The sequence below is a fragment of the Equus quagga genome, unplaced genomic scaffold (assembly GCF_021613505.1).
Source record: "Equus quagga isolate Etosha38 unplaced genomic scaffold, UCLA_HA_Equagga_1.0 203_RagTag, whole genome shotgun sequence".
NCBI lineage: Eukaryota > Metazoa > Chordata > Mammalia > Perissodactyla > Equidae > Equus > Equus quagga.
The window spans coordinates 9,668,557-9,689,041 of record NW_025798627.1 but is presented as its reverse complement, the minus strand read 5'-3'; the positions used below and the strand labels follow the sequence as shown (position 1 = coordinate 9,689,041).

At 36.6% G+C, this 20,485-nt stretch overlaps 1 protein-coding gene across 2 annotated transcripts in view; it reads right to left on the bottom strand.

Moving 5' to 3' along the window:
• Positions 1–20,485, bottom strand: part of LOC124233469 (collagen alpha-2(V) chain) — a 402,012-nt gene that overhangs the window by 133,883 nt on the left and 247,644 nt on the right. Inside the window, exon 1 of one of the 2 annotated variants that reach the window (XM_046650582.1) lies at positions 7,597–7,879. The exons of the other annotated variant lie outside the window; for it this stretch is intronic. Coding sequence (XP_046506538.1) covers positions 7,597–7,693 — 97 coding nt within the window. The 5' untranslated portion in view covers positions 7,694–7,879. Of the gene's footprint in view, positions 1–7,596; positions 7,880–20,485 lie in introns of those variants that run through there. 2 annotated transcript variants of the gene reach the window in all.

The window sequence follows — 20,485 nt, the reverse complement described above, 5'->3', positions numbered from 1 at the left end:
ATGAATAAATAGTGGGAAAGATTTTTTAAAAAGTTCAATTGGCATATATGCATGGAATAACTATCATGTATCTAATACATAAAATAAATTGATGACGTGGAGTGGAGTCTCTGGCAAGTGCAGGTAAAGAAAGAAAAACCGTGTGTGTGCATGTGTGTGTGTAGTGGGATGTGGACACTACAAGCCAATTCCTTATTTTGAGGCAGAGCATGACAGCTGATGTGACTAAATTTCTAGAAATGGCCTAGATCATGGAGGGTCTTGTATGTCATTCTTAGGAGCTTGAACATTATTCTTTCTTCAAGTTATAGGACTTGGTTTTAAGGTAGGTAATGATATGATTAGATTTTAGTTGTACATCACAGTGGCAACAGAGAGGGTCTGTATACATGAGGGTGGGAAGTGGCCACATGGGAGGCAAGGAAATGAATTTAGATGCTATCGTAGTAATCCTGGGATAGATGATAGAGACTTGAACTGAGGCATTTGTAGTAGACAAGAAGAGGCATATTTGAGAAATATTTGGAAGGTAAATGGTGGAATTTAGCGACTGGTTGGAATTTTGCTTGAACGACCAGGTAGGATTATGTTGCCATTAACTGACATGAGAAATACACAAGAAAGATGATCTTCTCTTGGAAGGAAGATAATGAGTTGAGTTTTGGATACCTGAACTTGAAGTGGTTATGGACCATCCAGTGTGAAGCTGGGTATTCTGAAGTTCATGTAGAAGGTCAGGGTTTGAAAGAGAGATTTGAGAATTATCAGCATTTAGCTTTTAAGCAACACCCTGAGGGTGAGCAAGATTCCTAGACGATCTAGGAAGAGAATATACAGGGAGGAGCAGTGAACTAAATCCTATGAGAAAACAAACTACTAAGGGATAAAGGAGGAGAAGGAGCCCATAAAACTGAGAGGGAAAGGGCAAGCAGATGGAGGGAGAACCTTCAGAGTGTAGCCTTTCAGTAAAACTAGAGTAGTCAATGGTATCAAATAAGGGAGAAAGGCCTGGTAAGATAGCTGAAAGGGGCCCATTGGAACATCACACATTTCAGTCCTCACCTTACTAGGCCAGCTTAAGTGGGATGCAGGGGGCAAAAGTCAGAGTGCAGTGGGGTGAGTGAAGGCATGGAGGCAGAGGCCGAAAACTATACTGCTCCTTTAAAGGAACTGGGCTAATAAAAGAGAGAGGGTGGGAGCCAGGCACAGGCCCAGGGAGAGAGCTGAGCTTGTTTACAGGATAAGGGGAAAGAACCCATAGAAGAGAAGTGTTTGAAGTGTTTGGAAAAGAGAGCATGATTGATGGAGCAAGTTCTTCCAGGAGATGGAGAACAAACAAAATACAAAAGGAGAATAAATCCAGAAATTTCATCAAAACAAATTCAAATATTTGGTGAAACTCAAAAATAGAACACTAGGGTTTGTATCTATGATGACTGAAATCAGACTGTAATATCACTTTCTGTGTCTCATCTAAGTGCTCTAAAATTACCTTCAGCTAAAGTTCCCATGACCTTCCTAAGGGTCCCATCAGATTGGCAGGGTTGTGTACAATTTCCCCAATTTCAGGTGAGGACCTAAAGGCCTGGAGAGGTTAAAGGACTCTGTAAGTTTCAAAGCTGCTAAATAGCAGAGATGGACCAGAACCCAGGTGTTCTCCCAATGATGGTTGGACTGGGGCTTACTTTACTTACTAAAATATACAGACTACAACAAGCTACGATGCTTGTGTTGCAAGTAATGTTGCCACCAAGAATATAGTTTGTCATCATCTTGAAAATGAATTTATAATTCTGATTGAGCAGACACCCAAAAAAGAAAAGAAAAAAAGAACTGTGAGACTGTCTTCTCCTTCCCAGATCTAAGCCTAAAAGAAGGCATATAAACATTTTTGAGTGTGAACATTATACCAGAAAGCTATAAAGACAAAGTTCCATTAATTTATTAATATTGTTAACATTACTGCCTTCTCTGTAGAAGGCAACATGTGGGTAAGGAAAATCTAGTACTATTGTAATTTCCCTGATACACTGTTCCTTAGAGAATATATTCAGTATAAGATGGAACCACCTTGACTTCTTTTGAAGGCTTTAGCTTTAAACATATGAGTAAAACAAAAACACTAAGGCCGCCAATGCAGTCACAACTTTAAAGCAAAATTTTCCAGATGATAGATTGCCCCATGCAAATGCCAAGAGTAGATACTCTTTTAAATATTGAATACAACAGCTCAACAGTCTTAGATGAAATACACATGAAACTTACATGGAAAGACATTTAGAGGAAAATCAAATTTTCAGTATCCTCCAAACAATCCCATCGTTTTACATAAACTTGTACAACTTATCCAAATGTATATTATAGATCAATTAATAACCAATAATTTTAGTCTTTTTCCCCTACCATTACTATATCTCTCATATGTAAATCTAAACTTTTCAACATTGTGATCTCAGAGTGAAAACACTAGTCAAAAAGTGGCTGATCCATTTTTAAACCTTTTATGAATGTCATATAAGGTTAAGTTAAATGCATAAATTATCCTTCATGTAGGAGCAAATTGTTTGATTTAAAAAGATTTCATTCTGTGGCCATAGATTAACATGACTCCAAATATTCTAAGTCTTAGATTCTCAAAACAATCCTCCTTTCTATTTTTACCTCACATCCTGCATCTTGTGCATTGCTAGAATGATCAACACAATAAATTTCAGGTCTGTGGTGACAGTGCTAAAAGTGTAAAAAGCAAGAGGTAAAAGGGAGAAAAGAGAGAAAATGGAAACTATATATTCCTCTGGAAATACATTTTAATAATGTGTACCCTTTGCACAGTAGAATGATTCACCTAAGCTGCCATGAAGAGGATTTGGGCCTTGAGTTATTTTTCCAGATATGATGGCGGATATGCAAGATTTACCTACAAACTTTAATTAGACAGCTTTATAAGTGAAATGAATAACTAGAATAGCAAGTTATTATCAAAGTCACAGTGTGTAGCCTTGGAACAAGAAGCCAACTGGTCCTCATCAAGACCAAAAGCATGTTAGGCAGAGATTTAATACAGTGGCTCACCAACATCAATCAGAATCACCTAGAGAGCTTCTCAGATCCCATCCAAACCTACTAAATCGGGATATTTGGAAAGGAGGGGAGTATAGAATCTATGTTGGTAACAAGTTCCTCAGATGGTTCTTCACGCAACCAGCTCAACATTGATCCGTGGATTGCTTACCAACTAACCTAAAGAGTCATGGTCAAAGTATACATTGTGTTTGTCAATATAAAGAATTCACTATATATATCAATCTACCAATCTACATATAGAGAGAGAGATACTCTTCAAACTAAAGCCTCATTTTAGTTTGGATAAAAGTTATAGATACTTCTAAATTTATCTTAAGAGAATACGGAAGCAAAGAATTGCAACCTAATATTTAAGTGCCATCCAGTGTTCTTGGCTTTGTAGTCTACTCAGAAGTGAACAATAACCAGGGTAGGTCTGGTCACTCAACTGTATTCTGAACATTGAAAGCAGAGGATCTACTCCACTGAAAATGGCTTACAGTTATGCTCACTGTGGTTGGGACTATAATTCCCTCCTAATAGCTATTCTCCCTTTTATATCCTTCATAACATAACTCTATTCAGTAGAGTACATTGCCCATGCCACACGGCTAAAAGACATTTCATAGTGGCCCTTGTAGCTTTGTGAGACAATATGACTAATTCTGGCCAACTACAAGTAAAATGAAGTAGTATGAAGACTTAGTCTCCACTAAAAAGGGAATCACAGCCTCCATCACCCATCCTCTCGCCAGATGTCTGGAAAATAAATGTAACGACTGGAGCTCCAGCCACCATCTAGGACCATAATACCAAGGACTATACCCTAGGGATATGAGAGTAGAGAGATAGAAAGAGACTGAGCCCCTGATGAGTTTGTAGAGCCAATAAGCCAGGTTTTCACTATCCAACTAAAAGCTTCTTTCATATAAGGAAAGAAACACCTTTTTGTTTGTTTGTTTAAACTACTGCATTCTGCTATATGGAGCTGAACCCAGATTAAAACATCCATTATAAAAGTTTGCACGTCTTACATGATCCAAAATATCTATTTCCACAGTAATGAGTTTAAAACAATTTATGAGTGAACAAGTATCTTAAGCTATGTATTCATATTCTCTACCTCCTTTAAAAAGATTCCCATCCAGGTTCTGTTGAGTGTTAAGCATCCACTTGTTCATAACTGTATTTTAAGGATGAGATACATGGCAGACATACATAATAAAAATGCAGAAGACCACAATATAGAAAGGACTGTGAGCCCGTCATCTCTTGATAATGAGAAGTTGGCTTGGGTCCAGGATATCAGTGTAGGGTTGCCACAAGAGGGTTGCAAATTTATGGTCCATGAGCCAAACTTGGCACTCAATTATATTGTATTTGGCTTATTCAATGCTTTCTGCAAATGTGAGTTTTGAATGCCTTAAAGTGGGCATGCATCTTCAGTTTTCCACAGGCCCATCATCCCCTGTTGATGTATAAACTCTTGCTTGCTTCACTTGTTTGTGTTACCTGCTTGGCCTCTGAAAAGCACTGACATTTATAGTCCTGGAAATAAAATGATACAGTTCCTCACCTTCCCTTCTCTCCATTGTTCCTCTGTTGTTCAAATCAGTGATTCATATCAAAAACTGTTTTCTAAGATTAAGTATGTCCACTTCTAAAAACAGGAATGCATATAGCTCACTAGCTGTTAGACTTTTATTTAGGAATATAAAAATTATTATAAATGTACTTGTATTTTCTCTTAGAAAAAATAAATGGGAAACTTTTCAAAGCACCACCCCCCACCAGAAATACATACACACAAAAAAAACTCATGAAAAGCTGATTTTGTCATCTTCATTCTGATTTTTGCTACTTACTAGTTCCAACTATTAGAGTTAGCCCAACTCCCCAACTTTCTCCTTTCAGTTCTTATGATTTAAAAAAAAAAAAAAATTCAGTTCTTAAAATTTAGTGAGAAGTAGTGATGATTTTGGCCTAAAACTTTATTTACTTCCTTTAATCTCATCATTCATAAGTATTTCTATCAGGCAGACGCTTTGCTTATGTTTTACATTTCCGATAAACAACCGCAGTCAAATAGAGGAAAACTATATCTTGAAGTCTTGAAAAGAAAAAAATAAAAGCTTGCAAATATGTACTTACATGTGATAACAGGCCTTTACATTTCCAAGCAGTGGGTGGAGGGGGGTAACAGATTTGTACACAAAGTCAGTATCACGTTATATTACTTAGTTGTAGCTAAAATTGATAACGTGTACTTGTTTTGCATGTATGTCTTAGATATTTCCTTAGTTTAAAACATTTACCTAAGTTTACTCTTCCCTAAACTTAAAATCACATGGAGTTTCAAAATTCTGACACTTTTGTTAAGCTTCTGACAAGCCTGAACAGGGGAAATAAAGTGTTGACAAGTATCCATGCAATATAACTTTAACCAAAATATGCGTGATAATTAAGTATAATACAAGTTATGTAACTCTGAATATAATAGATTTTGGAATTCTTTTCTATGTTACCTTTAATTAGGGCCATAACTACTTTCTTTTGCTACTGAAATTTATCACATATATTCTCTTAGGTTGAGTAATAAAAGAGGGATTTCTTTTTTACAATACGTATGCAAGCAATTACTCTTTTTCCCTAAAATCTGATGTTTGAAATTCCAGTTTCTGTGCTGTTTGGTTATATTGTGGGGAGAGGGGTTGGTATGGAGCTGGGCACATTTTTGCATCAAGCATCACATTCCTAACATTTATGTAAATTAGTAGTAAGGAAAATTAAACTGTGCTCACTTTTCAGAAACATCCTACAGAATAATTACAACTATTTGGGAAAATCTTTTAATGTATGCCTTATTCCACACACCTTCTGAAACACTGTTTTAGTTACATGTTCAAGTATTTCCATACTTTGTAAAAGTTACTTATTCAAATTTAAAATATATTAACAAGGAAAGTTGTATTAAGCTTTAAATTAAAGTTGTTGGTTGTTTGCGGAGGGGATTGAACTGTTTCTTTTATAATCAGATTTTCTATTTCTATCGTAATTTTCTGTATTTTTTCTCTCCTTTCCTGACTTCTCCTTCCTGTTCAGTTGTCTTCCCCCACCCCACACACACACACAATGCATGCTTTTCACATCACTACAAAGAAACTCCAGAGTTTTTCACTTTTATAAATTGGCTCATTTTTTAAAACATAAAAAGTAATATAAAAAGTTCCAAGATTTTAGAAAGTGCCCCCTCTATGGGACTACAGACAGATTGTTGGGTATTCATCCCAGATTCTTATTTTCACTCTTTAAATGTTTTTTAGAACTAGTGGTCTCTAAATTAGTTTTATGAACATCTTTAGAGAAAAAATACACAGAAGCAGGTACTAAAAATATATATACACGCGTACATGTGTATATGTATGTGTGCATATATATATACACACACAAAAATATATACAAAAGATAGTAACAGAAAAGTTTAATAAATGTGCTAAGTTTTAATAGCTTAAGTTTGATGTTAAACAGTTATGAAAATCTATTAGGCCTATTATGAAAGAGTACAAGTCTGTATTTGAAATCAGCCCTGGACAGTAAGAATTTAATAATCAATGGAATCAATTTAAACATTTTCTTATATACTATAGTAGCCCTGCATTTTTGCTTAACCATACCATATAACCCAACCCTAACACATGCAAATTGCATAGGGAAAAAACCTGGTAACCAGGCAAGATTTGTCTTAAATTAAAAGAAAAGAAAAGACACAACACTTGTGGCTAAAGAATAATGCCCATACAAACACTCCACGATAAATAAATTATATAGAAGGCATGTTGATTTCCTGCCTTTCACCATCCAAGAAGGAGCCACCACTGTCCTGATAATCAAGTCAGTAGGGTGGGAAAATACCACTGTTTAAGAAATCTGGCTTCTATCAGCCTCTGTCATGGAGAAATAAACGAGACTGTCTCTCACTAAGCAAAAGTGATTTTAAGATCGCAAACGAAAACGGAGAAGTGAAAGTCTGTAAAGAGAAAAGAATAAGAAGCCAAAGACAAAGAAAAACCAGTTATCAGAGAGCTGCAGAGGCTTTTCTAAACAAAGAATTTTATGAAGCTGCTGAAGTTCCGTACAAAAAAAGACTCCACCCTACCCAGCCTCTACGGCAACTTTTCCCTGCTCTGAAAACGCCAGCCCACAGAGCAGGGCTCTTCTCACTAAAAGCGCCTTTAGTGCTTCGTTTTAAGCACTCTTCTTTTCTTTTAAACTTCCCACTCTCCACATTCAGGCAAAAGGACTTATCCTAGGCTTTCCCAGAAATATTCAGCACTGTACTCTTTCCAACGACAGATGTAGAAGCTACGGAATTACAAACATCCCGATTGTCTTCCGAGCCCTTTCCAGGTGCTGTCAGCCCCCTTCTCAACTTCAAACCAGAACCTCCTCTTCACTCTCTTCCTGAGCTTAACATTCCACCTATTTCCCAAACCGTGCAATAAACACCACAAGCAAAGCAAACGGCTAACTCACCATCCTCGCCTTCTTCCTGGGCTTTTATTGAGACAAATTGCCCTAATAAAACAGTCAGAATGAGGAGAGGTCTTGCTTCCACCCAGTTTGCCATCATGTCTAAATATTAGACATGTGGGTCCTCCTGGGAGTGAAAAGTAGCTTCTAAGATTATTGTAGCACCATGAAGTCAGCTGCGGGCTCTTCTTTCAGCACCAGCCCCAGGGCAGCCTCTGCAAACCCCCTTTTTCAGCACCGGCTCCAGCACAGTCTGCGAAAACTTTTTTCAAGTGATGCAGCTTTAAATAGGAAGAATGCTGCCTCCACTTCTTTTCCTGCCCCTTTTCAGCTTGTTCAGGCTCATAACCATCCAGTGTCTGCCAAGCAACGGTCTGATTGATGGTAAACAACCAAATCAGAACACGCGCCTCTGCGCCTTGAACTATCCCTCTTTCATTTACGTTTTAAACATAAATGGGGCTTAATCACAGAAAGAAACGTTTATTTCTCTTTCCTTTCTTTTTTTCAAAGAAAGGCTGTTAGAAGGAAACAGTCTTATTCTCTCCCTCCTCCTTAACCCTTCCTCTAGACACACACCCCTTAACTTTTTCCCTATAAACCGAAAAAGACATTAGGGACGAAATACAGCCTTTTCACCTAGTTTTGGCATGTAGATAATTCACAACTCTTGTCCACCTTAAACTTTCAAAGGATCACATTTTAACCCTTTCTTTTCACTAAAGAGGAAGTATTCTTGCCCCCTTGCCAGACTGTTTCTTTTCCCAGATTCTGAAAGGAGACTATTAAAACCGTGCCCAGGTAAAGTCCAGGTGAAGAAACTGTTTTGGACAGATAAATTTGTGATGCATCATACTCTGAATTAATATTCTCTCCTTATCTCTCCATCTCTCTTGTTTAGGGGGACACATCTGCAGGTCCCTCTTGTCCTAGAGAGTTTTCTAATGTGGAAAAACAGTCTACTGTGCCAGTGCAGAGGAATGGGAAGTACACTGCCCTTGGCTGCAGAAAGCCTCACTTCAAATATCAGATCTGCCACTCTCCAATTTCGTAAACACAAAGTCCTCTATCACTGTGCACTCCAATTTTCTCATCTGAGTAAAGGGCTTTGCCCTGACCAATGTACAGGGCTTAGTGACACTAAAATGAGTAATGTATTATTAACTCAGCTCCAAATTGCAAAGAGCCACATAAAAGTAGAAGGTGGTGTTATTATCTCTAAACTAGCTTTTGGGGGAATATGGTGGTCCCAGTTGCACACGCCATTTAAGAGCAATATTCATGACGTTTTGCGCCACACTAATGTTCTACACAATGTAATACATTTGCTACCTTGAGTCCCCCTAGAATCAGAATGGCTGTTCTATACAATAGAGGTGAGTCAACTGTTTATAGTTACTCTGCAGTGATCACGTACTCTGCACTGGGCTAAGCACTGGAGGGAGAGGATGACAAAAAAGTAGTCAAAGTCATGCCCATTGCCTTTAAGGAACACATGTAGATGCTAAGAAAATACATTTACATGAAATAAAGAAACATAAGCCAGAGCATATAAATATGTGTGACGTGCACTAAGCCCAGCAGAAGTACAGAAAAATGAAGAGATGATAGGGTGAGATTAGCTAAATAATTCATTTTTACCGCTTTTCTTAACACAAGAAATCCAAAAACCATTGAATTTTAGCTTTGGAGCTAGACTCTCGGGAGAAGTATTCCAGAGGAGGTCAGCTTTCCAAGCAGCTCTAACCCTGTACCTTTCAATTTAACGTTGCACTTAGACATGTCTCATTTCAATTACTTCTGTCACCACAACTCTGATCCTGAGGGGTGTCCTGCTCCCACTTAAATGAACGGGGTGAGTAAGGACTAAATATTACCCTACTGCCAATACATTCTAGAATATCTGAGAGAGGCCAGTCCTTGAAAAACACCTTGCTAAATATTCATAAGGAATAGCAGGAAAATAAATGTACAGAAAAAAATTTAACTATTTTATGGGCTGCCAGTTCTATTCTCCCATGAGACCACTTTAGACACTAACAGCCCAATACCAAAGCCTTGGCACAATTTTCAGGCACCTTGTGTCAAATCCTAACTGAAGCGCAGAGACAAAAAACATCTATGGAGGATCTGCAACTCGCAGAAAGTGTACTAGATGCTGAGGGTACAAAGATGATAAGATAAAATCACAGGACTTGTAGCAGAATCGGTGTATGTAAACATGCAGTGCTTGCTCAGACCAGTATCTTAGAATCTGTTACTAGAACAGTTATTATTAGCTTTTCAACAGTTATTTTAAATTTAACTGTAAACACAGCCTTTCCAAGAAAGATTAAAAACGCAATGTAACCTGTCACATTTCCCTCAGGTTTCAGCATCCTCTTCCCAGCATACCAAAAGCACGCGGTATGATGGGGCCATAGCAAATATTTTCAGAATTGCTGAGATAAATTAGCATTCTCTCTTGTCCTTTGGAGCTTTGTGACTGGGCTTTTCTACTGTATTTGGCTTTGGAATCCTACATTACAATTTGGAAAAGAGTAAAATGTACAGAAGGTGTTGGCCAGGTGTATCTGTTTAATACACGTGGCTGAATTCAGGATAGAGGGCTTGACCATTTCTTAGTTCTTGAAGAACTGATTCTAGGCATCTGTGCTTCAGTGAGGAGCTCAGAAACCTGTTGCAATTCCAATGTAGCCAAACCCAAGTGTTCATATTATAATAATACGTACACAGTGGGTGAATTTTTATCAATTCAATTTTTTCACAGCAACCCTAAAAGGTATTTTTTATTTTTTATTTTTCTGTAGTCATATATAAGGGATTTGGTTCAAAGAAGTTTACCTGCTCCAGTTTGCTCTGCTAACAAATGGTAGATTTAGGATTCTATTTCAGAGATGTCTGCCTCCACAGTGAGTGTCCTCACTGCCTCCTAGCTCTTAGATCTACCCGACACCAACACTTGCAGCCTCGGGAGAAAAGGGGTGTCAGCACCCTGCAGAGTTGATCCTTCCTGTCTCCTTATCCCTTCCCCTCACATCTCCTTCATGACATTACTCTGTCAATACCCTCCACTCTTTCCTCAGAACAGAAACACAAAACAAAGGTTTCTCTTAACTCCCCACCTTCTAGTCTTTTTGTCCTTCCGCTCCTTCACCTCCCTCTTATACTTGACCCTGTGCACAGGATAGCATCACCGGCACTGCAGGAGACATCAGTACCCCTTTGTTGATAAACCCAAAGGTCTTTCTTCTTTCCTCCTCATAGTGTTTGGTACGCTAGCAACTCCCTTCTTACTGAAATTCTTGCCTCTCATGGCTTCCCGGTCCCACATAGTCCTCTTACACCCTTGCTCTTCTGGTCAAACTTCCTTTACTAATTTTTCTCAGAAAGTTATTGTGCTGTCCAGTGTTGTACTATCAGCTCTTTTCTCTCCTTGCCCATTATCTTGAACTATATTAACTATTAGGTCTTTTGATTTTATTTCTATTTACATGCTAATGACCTCCAGTCCAGGCTTCCCTCCTGAGCTGCAGACCTGTATTTCCAAGTGCCTGCATTAAATCTCCTCTGGACAAGGCTGCAAAATTCACACTCAGAAATGAAACCATTATCTCCCATTGTTCTTTATATCAAGTAACACTGCCACTGTTATCCTACTCCTAAAGATCAGAAACATAGGAAGACACTTCCTTCTCCCTCAGCTCACATCCAATTGGTCAGAGTCTTGTTGCCTTTGTTATGTTTCTCTTTACTCCCAAGTACTTATAAGATATAGTAACACGATATTTTAAAATAATAATAATAATAAAATAATAATGATATTAATCAGGAAGAGGAGGAGAAGAAGAAGAGGAAAATGACTACTTCTTGATTCCCATCTCCTCTGCTTTCCTCTTCTGGCTACAGCCATTGCAAACATAGATTTTCCCAGACACATATGCAGTTTCACACCTCAGCATTTTACTCAGGCTCTGACCTTTGCCTGAAGTAACCACCTTCCTGGTCTAATTCATTCACTTATTCAACAAATATTTGCTGAGAGTCTATTATTTGCCAGGTTCTACTCAAGGCACTGAGGATATAGTTGTGGACAACACAGACGAGGTCCCTGATGCTATGGAGTTTACAACCTTGAGTGGAAAGACAGCAATAAATAAGTGAGCAAATATGCAAACAAGGTTATTCCAGACAGTGATATGCCCCGAAGGAATAAACAGCGTGCTGTTTTACAATTGCTCAGGAGTGGGGTGTTGGTATGCTAAGATAGGACCATCAGGGTAGACTCATTTAAGAAAGTAACAGTGAATCTGACACCTAACATTTGAAAAAGATCTATCCCTGGAGAACTGTGGGGAAAAAGGGCATTCAAAGCAGAGGGAACAGCAAATGTGAGTGGCCTGGAATTTTCTATGGCTGCCATAAAAGTTACCACAAACTTAGTGGCTTACAACAACATAAATGTATTATCTTACAGTTGTATAGGTCAGGAGTCTGGGTCTCTTTGGGCTAAAATCAAGGTGTCAGCAAGTCTGCATTCCTTTAGATGTTCTAGGGGAGAATCCATTTCCTTGCCTTCTCGAGCTTCTAGAGGTCACCCACATTCTCATGGCCTCTTCCTCTGTCTTCAAAGCCAGCAACATAGCATCACTCTGACACTGGTTCTGTGGTCACATCTCTTTCTCTGACCACAGCCAGGAAGGGTTCTCTGCTCTTAAAGACACATGTAACTGCACTGAGTTCACCTGGATAATCCAGGATAATTTCCCTCATCTCAAGATCCTTAATCATATCTGCAAAGTCCTTTTTAATACACAAGGTAACATATTCACAGGTTCTGGAGATTAGGACAAGGACATCTTTGGGAGGCCATTATTCCTCCTCTCAAAGATAAGAATAAACTTTGGGTGTGCAAGAGTAGTAAAAAGCCATACAGCTAGCCTGGTCTGATATCAGGTGGAGACGTGGCCTATCATTAAAGTCTTGTAGGTCATAGGGAGGAGTTTGGATTTTTTCCTAAATGCAATGAGAATCTAATAAAGAGTTTTTAAACAGCGGAATGACAGACTATAATGTACTGATTTTTTAGAACTCTGAATGCGTTGTGAGAAATGTATTATAGCAAGACAAGGATGGAAGTGAGGACACCAATTAGGAAGTGCTTTTAGTCCAAATGAGAGATGATGGTGGCTTGGCTTAGGAAAGTACAGTAGAAATAGAAAGAAGCAGAGGGATTCAGGATGTATTTTAGAAATAAAATTACTGATGAAATATGAGAAGTTAGATGAAGGGACAAATTGCAGATAGCTCTGCCAGCTAAACGGATGACAGAGCCAGCAAAGCTCAAGTATTGCTCCTGGGCAAACCACTCTGCTCCTTCATAGAACAGACCAACAAGTTTTGTGCAGATCTCTCTAATATCACACTATATTTACAGTCTGTTTCCTCTGCCACCTTGGAAGCTCTCTGAGATTATGGACACTGTTGGGTTATTTATATTTGCCCCAAAGTTATTTGTTGAACACATATTGTTTGGTAGAGTCAGTAGAACTTGATGAGTGAAATGGCGTAACAGAAGTAGCAGTGAGCATAAAGAAAAATTATTCTAAAATGTCAACCCCAGAGGACTAGGAAAATGATGGTCCTAGTGAAAGAAATATCTAAGCAAGGAAGAGAAACTGGTAATAGAGTAGAAGAAGAGCACATAACTGATTAGGTGCATCTCTCCGCATATGTGTTATGAAATAGCATAACCATCATTTTTGAACAGAAAACCAGACCGCTTATTGTGAATATACTCTCTTTTCGGCCAAAAGCCACTGTGAAAATAATAACCATAAAATAATATTAATAATAATGGTAATAATGGCTAGAATGTATTAGGTACTTACTATGTGTCAAATACGATGTAAGCACTTTATATGTATGTATTAATCCTCAAATCAATGCTTTGGGATGAGTGCTATTATTTTCCCTATCTTACAGATGAAGAAAGGAAATTGAGGCTCACAGAAGCTAAATAACCTATATTAAGTCACACATCAAGAAATGACTAGATCCAGATTTGGAACTCTGGCTGCACAATATTTTCTCTTAACATGGAGTTTAGGTTCAAAGAAATTATATGATGTTTATTTCCTTAACTTAAAGACCACCACTGATTTTTTTTAAACAAATGACAATACTGGGAGAAACCATCAAAATATCTTTAGCATAATATCTTTTCAAGTAGACAAATATATGAATAAATGAATTTAATTATAAATGCTATCTATATCCAAACTTTATAAATATAGGTTATCTATATCTGACTAGTTATACTAAAAATATATCTTTTTACATTTAGGCATAATTAGAAATATTTTCTTTTTTGTATTAGAAATTTTTAAGTTCTTAAAATATGAACTTTCATTTTAATCTGGATATTTATATTTTAGCATGTCATATTTTGAGAAAAGTTTTCAAATTTTCCATTTAAAAAAAATATTGTCTTATCTCCCAGAGCTATAAACAGTCACATTTAGAAGTTATGGAAAGTCCTGTGAGCCAAAATCATAAATGATCTGATAAATAATGTTGGCTTGTGTAGCACCCAACTCTTTACATACATTGTACATACTTTATATGTTTAAGTGCACACATGCTTAAGACTCTCAATAACCCAGTAAAATAATATGGGCAGGATGATCATCCCCATTTATATCAGGATTCAGACAGATTAAGTGACTTTTCAGAAGTCACACCATGCAAATGATGGTCTCAAAAATAGGTTTCCAAGCTCTAGCACTCTATCCATTGTACCTCATGATGAAACTGTAATTCAAATTTTACTAACTAGGAAGGTAGAATCAAAAGAGTCTGCACACTGGGGATCTAACACACACCATGGTGACCACAGTTAATAATAATGTTTTGTACACTTGAAATTTGCTAAGACAGTAGGTCTTAAGTGTTCTCACCACACACACACAAAAGGTAACTATGAGAGGTGATGGATGTGTTAATTAACTTGATTGAAGTTATCATTTCACAGTGTATACATGTATCAAACCATCACGTTGTACACCTTAAATATATATACAATTTTATTTATCAATTATACCTCAATAAAGCTGGAAAAAAGCTAAAATGATAATAATAATGATAAAATCTGCAGAACCATAGTGGTTATGAGCACAGACTCTGAAGCCAGACTGAGAGCCCAAATCCTGGCCCCACCACTTACCAGCTGGGTGACTATGAAAAAATTGCGTGTCTTCCCTGCAGCTCAGTTTCCTTGTCTGCAAAATGAGAATAACAATACAGCCTACCTCACTGGGTTGTGATGAGAATTAAATGAGTTGCTATTTGTAAAGCTCTTAGACAATGTCTGGCATAAAGGTAATATTATATAAGTGCTGATTAAATAAAAATAAGTAACTGTGTTAATGCTTCTTTTAAAAACATTTAATTTATCGTCAGTTTAAAATTAAACTATTATAATTTACTTAAAGATCAAAACCCAAAGTAACTAGAAGGAAGTTTAATTACCCACACAGGGTGCTCCATTCATTTCCTTGATTCTTTCTTTTTTCTATTATATTTGCTATCTTTAAATAGAGCAAAATTCACCTTTTTAGGAATGACACTTCTTTGAGTTTTGACAAATGTATACAAACATTGACCACCATCACAATCTAGAGGATATTTTCTTCACCCCAGAGTTCCTCCTTTTGGAGTCAAATCTTCTCTTCTCACCCCTACCTCTGGCACCATTGGTCTGATTTCTGTTCCTATAGCTTTGCCTTTCCAGAATGTTATATAAATGGAATCACACAGTATGTAGCCTTTTGTGTCTGGTCCTGAGATTTATCCATGCTGATGCACGTATCAGCAGTTCATTCCTTTTTTATAAACTTCAACATTTACATGTTTTTATTTATTCCCTCGTTCTTAGCAATTAATCCATTGTTTATTTCAGCCAAATAAATCCTGAAACATAGATGATTGTTTGTATTGGAATAGACAATTCTCTGTAGCTAAAATGAGAGCCTATGAGTCAGGGCTTCCTCTGAGGGAAACATTTTAGATGGCAGGACTAGGTACAGGCTACAAAGGGGAAATTGTCCAGAAACTCAATAACACCAAAGGCCATTTATACCAAATGAGCTTGCTATGTTCCATATACTGCTTTTAACAAAATTAAAGAGTCTAAGAGTCTCAAGCTGTTTCTCCACAAAATGAGGAATCATTCAGCCCATCAGACACTGAGTTCTTACATTGTTCAATGGACAATTACGTGGTGGCCAGAGGTCTGGGAAATGTGTCCTTAGAATGAAGATGGCAGTAGAGGGCAAGGAAATCAATATCATATATTTTACCACATTTCACAAGGCCATCAGTACTTTATTTAATATCTGAAATTTTCCTGTGTATTAGGGCAAACTATGCCATCAGCCCCTTTGGTAACTTCAGTTCTGTTTTGCAGAGCTATGGAATTCTCTGCCTTTGAGAGGAGATTCAAGAAGGTTTTGTAAATTGGCTCTTTAGAAAGGATAGCATTTTTTATAAACTTGTCATTTTAAGTGTCATTTATGTTGTAATTTTGTTTTACATTTCATATTTGTGTCCAGTGTTTGAATAAAAATAATTACACCCATTATCAGTATGTCAGAAGATTCAATAGCAATTTTTAAAAATGCTTTTTTAGACAATCTATGAGTAATAAAATGATTCATCTCTATCTCCCTCTCCCAAATGTAGGTATATCAAATGAGAAATTGCCGGCAGTGGTCAAATCTTCATTATGGCTGAAAAGTAGAAATTTCTGCTCACAATTCCTACTATCATAATTCTTTATAAGTACTTTAATAATCATTAAGAAGCTAAAATGACATTATTGTTTGAAAAATATATGACATATTTGGATTATAATTCTTATTTAAATACCTTCAAGTAATCAATGAGTTCACTTCAGTATAAATATACAACTATGAATTAAGATAAGCTCTGACCACAGTAATTGAAGTCTTAATTAAGTATTAAAATTAGTCACCATGTAGGCAAGTATTCCAATGTTCTAAACACCACAAGGACCCTTTGGCTCATTGATTATACTGCTTAGAAATCAGGAGCATTCTGTACATTTAGCTCATATTGCCCTAATTACTATTTAATTATAGCATGTAGATATCCACACACAAATACACATACATACAAAAAAAGCTGATGAAAGAGCAATTCATGAACTTGATTTTGAGTATGTTCTTATTGAACCCACATAAATCTGAGTTCTCCTTGACATCCAAGGATAAGAAAACAAAGCCTCCTGTGATCGCTTACTACAAAAAAGTGGTTACTATTCCAACCACATCGAAAATACTAATACAGGTTTCAGAAACTCACCAGTTGGAGTTGCAGTATTTTAATATTTTTTCAAGTATATGAGTGATATCATCTCATGAGATTTGGAGGAGCACATGGATCTCATTTTCTTGTTTTACAGAGACTTACTTTTGCTTTCTCTGGAATAATTGCAATCATAAGATATATTGGATGAATGAGATTTTATAAATGTGCCTTGTCTTCCCTTTCAGCATCATCTCTACTTCCATGATTTTGGAATGAGAGCAATCTGGAAAATTGTTCCTAGAACATCTGAAATCTCTTTCCCATAAATATAATACATAGCTAAAACAAGTAAGAGATACTTAGGATGTCTGGCAGTTTCTCTCCCTATTAACATAACTAAAAGCAAATTTATACACATTAATTTGTAGGAAGAGACCCTTTATTAATCCACGTCTTGTAGTCAATCTCTAAGGCCCATCAGTGGGCTCTAGAAGCCACGATGTACTTTTTACTAAATTTATTCTAGATTCTGCTCAATTTTTATGAATCTGTTAAAAACTCTCCAGATTACTTCAGTTATTTGGGACACAGAAATTATCAGTCACTGGAAGAATTAAGAATGACTGTGCTACTAAAGCATGAGCATCGGCCACCACATCCTCATTTCAAAAGTGCCTTGCTCATCCTAATGTGGCCTTCCCACCTACTTAAGGAAGAGGTGGTTCTGGTTTCAAAAGTTGCACGCAATTCAATATAATGCACATCTGTTGAGAGAGAACTTTGAGGATGCAAACATATATAGGACATAGTCCTGGCATTCTAAAGGCTTTCCTGGTTTGGTGGTAATAAACACAAGCTCAGATATCTTTAATCCACATAATACTGGAATAAGTTCTATTATAGAAGTGCATAGAACAGTTGAAGAACAGGGTAGGGTAAAAGGGCTTAGAGTCACAAGGAATCTAGAAAGAGCTTATGGACGTGGTGGAATTTAAGCAGAGCTTCAAAGAATGAATAGCATTCCAACAAAGAGGAGCTGGAGGGAGGTTAGAGAAGACAGAGGAAACATTCAAGTGACTTAAAGAAATTGTTAGTAGCATAGCAAAGTTAAATCATAGGCCACTCAACACTACAAAGTAGAGGGAAAAATCTTAATATTTTAATTAATATTAATACTTAAAAAATTAATACTTGAAAATGTGTTAAGCAACATTTAATATTTTAAAAGCATGAAGTATTTTCAGTAAAGGAGATGGGAAAAGGAGCCAGGAAATATTTAAAAGCCAACTGCAATAAATCCCAACTTTAACAATACCTTCATCTTTTAGCCGACTAGTCAGTATTTCAAGAAAATATCTATGTTACTTATTATATTTCAGAGTTCTATGATTTTCTAATGATTTCCCCAGTAATAAACAATAACAAAATAATAACAAACTAATAAACTACTGAAGCGGATTCTCCAAAACCCTCTGTCATTAGAGAGGCACAGAAAAACATCAATAATATCCCTCACATCTTTACTCTTGTAGGAAAAAAATGCATTTTTAATACTCTGCATGGTTTTGTTTCTTGTAGAACCACACCCATATTTTGCTTCCAAAAGAAGACATAACTCAAGAAAAAATGTGCATGAATCAGTAACCATACATAGATTTGAATTCTGTTTGTCACACAGCAACCTCATCTCATCTTCTAAGCTCACTCCAAATTGGTTTTTCAGCAGCCTGAGTCAACACAGCAGAGAGAAGTAGAAAACACACATCTGTGGGTCCCTCTCTTATCTACTCTGTGAGTGTTACGAGTCTTATAAAGTATTTAGAAAGATAAACACAGCTCCAAATTCCAAATCCTGAAGAAAGAAAATGAGTAGCTAGTATAATCAAGGTAATTTTAGGTTAAAAAAAAGAAAGGAAACTAACAAAAATTCATCTTGTGTCTTTAAGAACTTGACGTGTGATATTTCTGAAAGAATTGTAGTACAGAATATTATCTCTGGTAGTACAGGGCCATGGAAACATGAGCTCTGGTCCTGGGACAGCCTCTGACTAGTCTCTTGACCTGAGGAGGGCCCCATACATCATCAGAGCCCAATTCCTTGTTTGCATAATGAAAGTCCATTCATATTTCCAAGTATTGTTGCAGGAACTATTCATGAATGAGTTTCATAAAATCTAAAAATTAATAAAATATAACCTACCATTCTTCTTATTACTACATTTAAGGGATGATTAAATACAAACAGTCTCTTTGAGAAGAACCCTATTCAGCTCTTTGCTTGATAATGGACAGTGTGAGATCCTGAAGTTATTTGTAGCCATTAAAAGTGTATCAATGGGTCAAAGAACAAGACAAGTAAGAATGCAGCGCTCCCTGGTCTGGCAGGGTTCCCTTCAGACCGCCGAAATTCAGAAAGAACTCCCAACTAGAGCGTTGGTTTAAAAGGATGAACTAAGAGGAGAGTCAGAGTTAGGAGAGAAAGGATAGGAAAGAATAATAAAGGAGACAGTCTGATATCCTCTTGTAAAAAATAGATTTTCCATTTGCTTAAAAGGAACGTACAGAATTGAAATATTATTCCTTTACCATCTATGACTCTCAGAGCTTCATACATAACTACTATAAAAGGTCTTATTTGATTAAATAGAGAAAATACAAAAATGACATGTGTTGTATCCCAAGCCTTTGTTTTGTTACTGCAAAGGACTTTCACAACAACACCCCACTGAATTTTCTCATCTGCAGGGTAGGATACAAACCTCATTTTATAGATAATTAACAATTAGTTCAGCAGGCTTAAATGACATGCAAAAATTACACAACTAGTAAATAAATCAGTTGGACTCAAATCCAGATCTGACTTCCAGTTCCTCCTCTACTTCAGAGGAAGGGCTAAGCACTCCTGGGTGCTCTCAAGATCTTCTTTTGAGGGCGTGGGGGCGAGTCTGCGAGGATTTCTCTTTTCCAAGTACATATCTGCATGAGGCCAGATTTTTTCCATATATTTTAACCATAGCAACATATGGCAACAGATTGAAAACAGATGCAAATATGAGAATCCTTCTGTATTTCATTAAGCCAGATATTAAAGAGATTTGCAAAAATGTAAAATAACGCCATTCTTCTCATTAAGTTTTTGTTTTGGTTAATATAGTTATTTTCATAAAAATACATTACTTATGTTAGCACAAAATAGGTATATATTATTGTTATTTTAAATGAATCAATAAGTCTAAAAAAATTTTCTCAGTTTTAATTTCTAAAATGGTAAATATCAATAGGTAAACCTACTAAATGTTATTCGAGGTCATCAATACTTACAAAAGTGCAAAGGGCTCCTGAGATCAAATCAAAAATTTAAGAAACATTATTCTACGCCATCATCCAAGCATGTCCATTTCTCTTTTAGATTTTTAACATAGTATTTAATTTTCAAGTTTACAAAAGTAGCACATGCTTTTCTCCCCACCCCTAGAGAAGGGAAAATGCAGAAAATAATTTCACTAATAAACCCTGATAAAATCATTGTTAACATTTACAACATTTATTTCTCTTCAAAAAT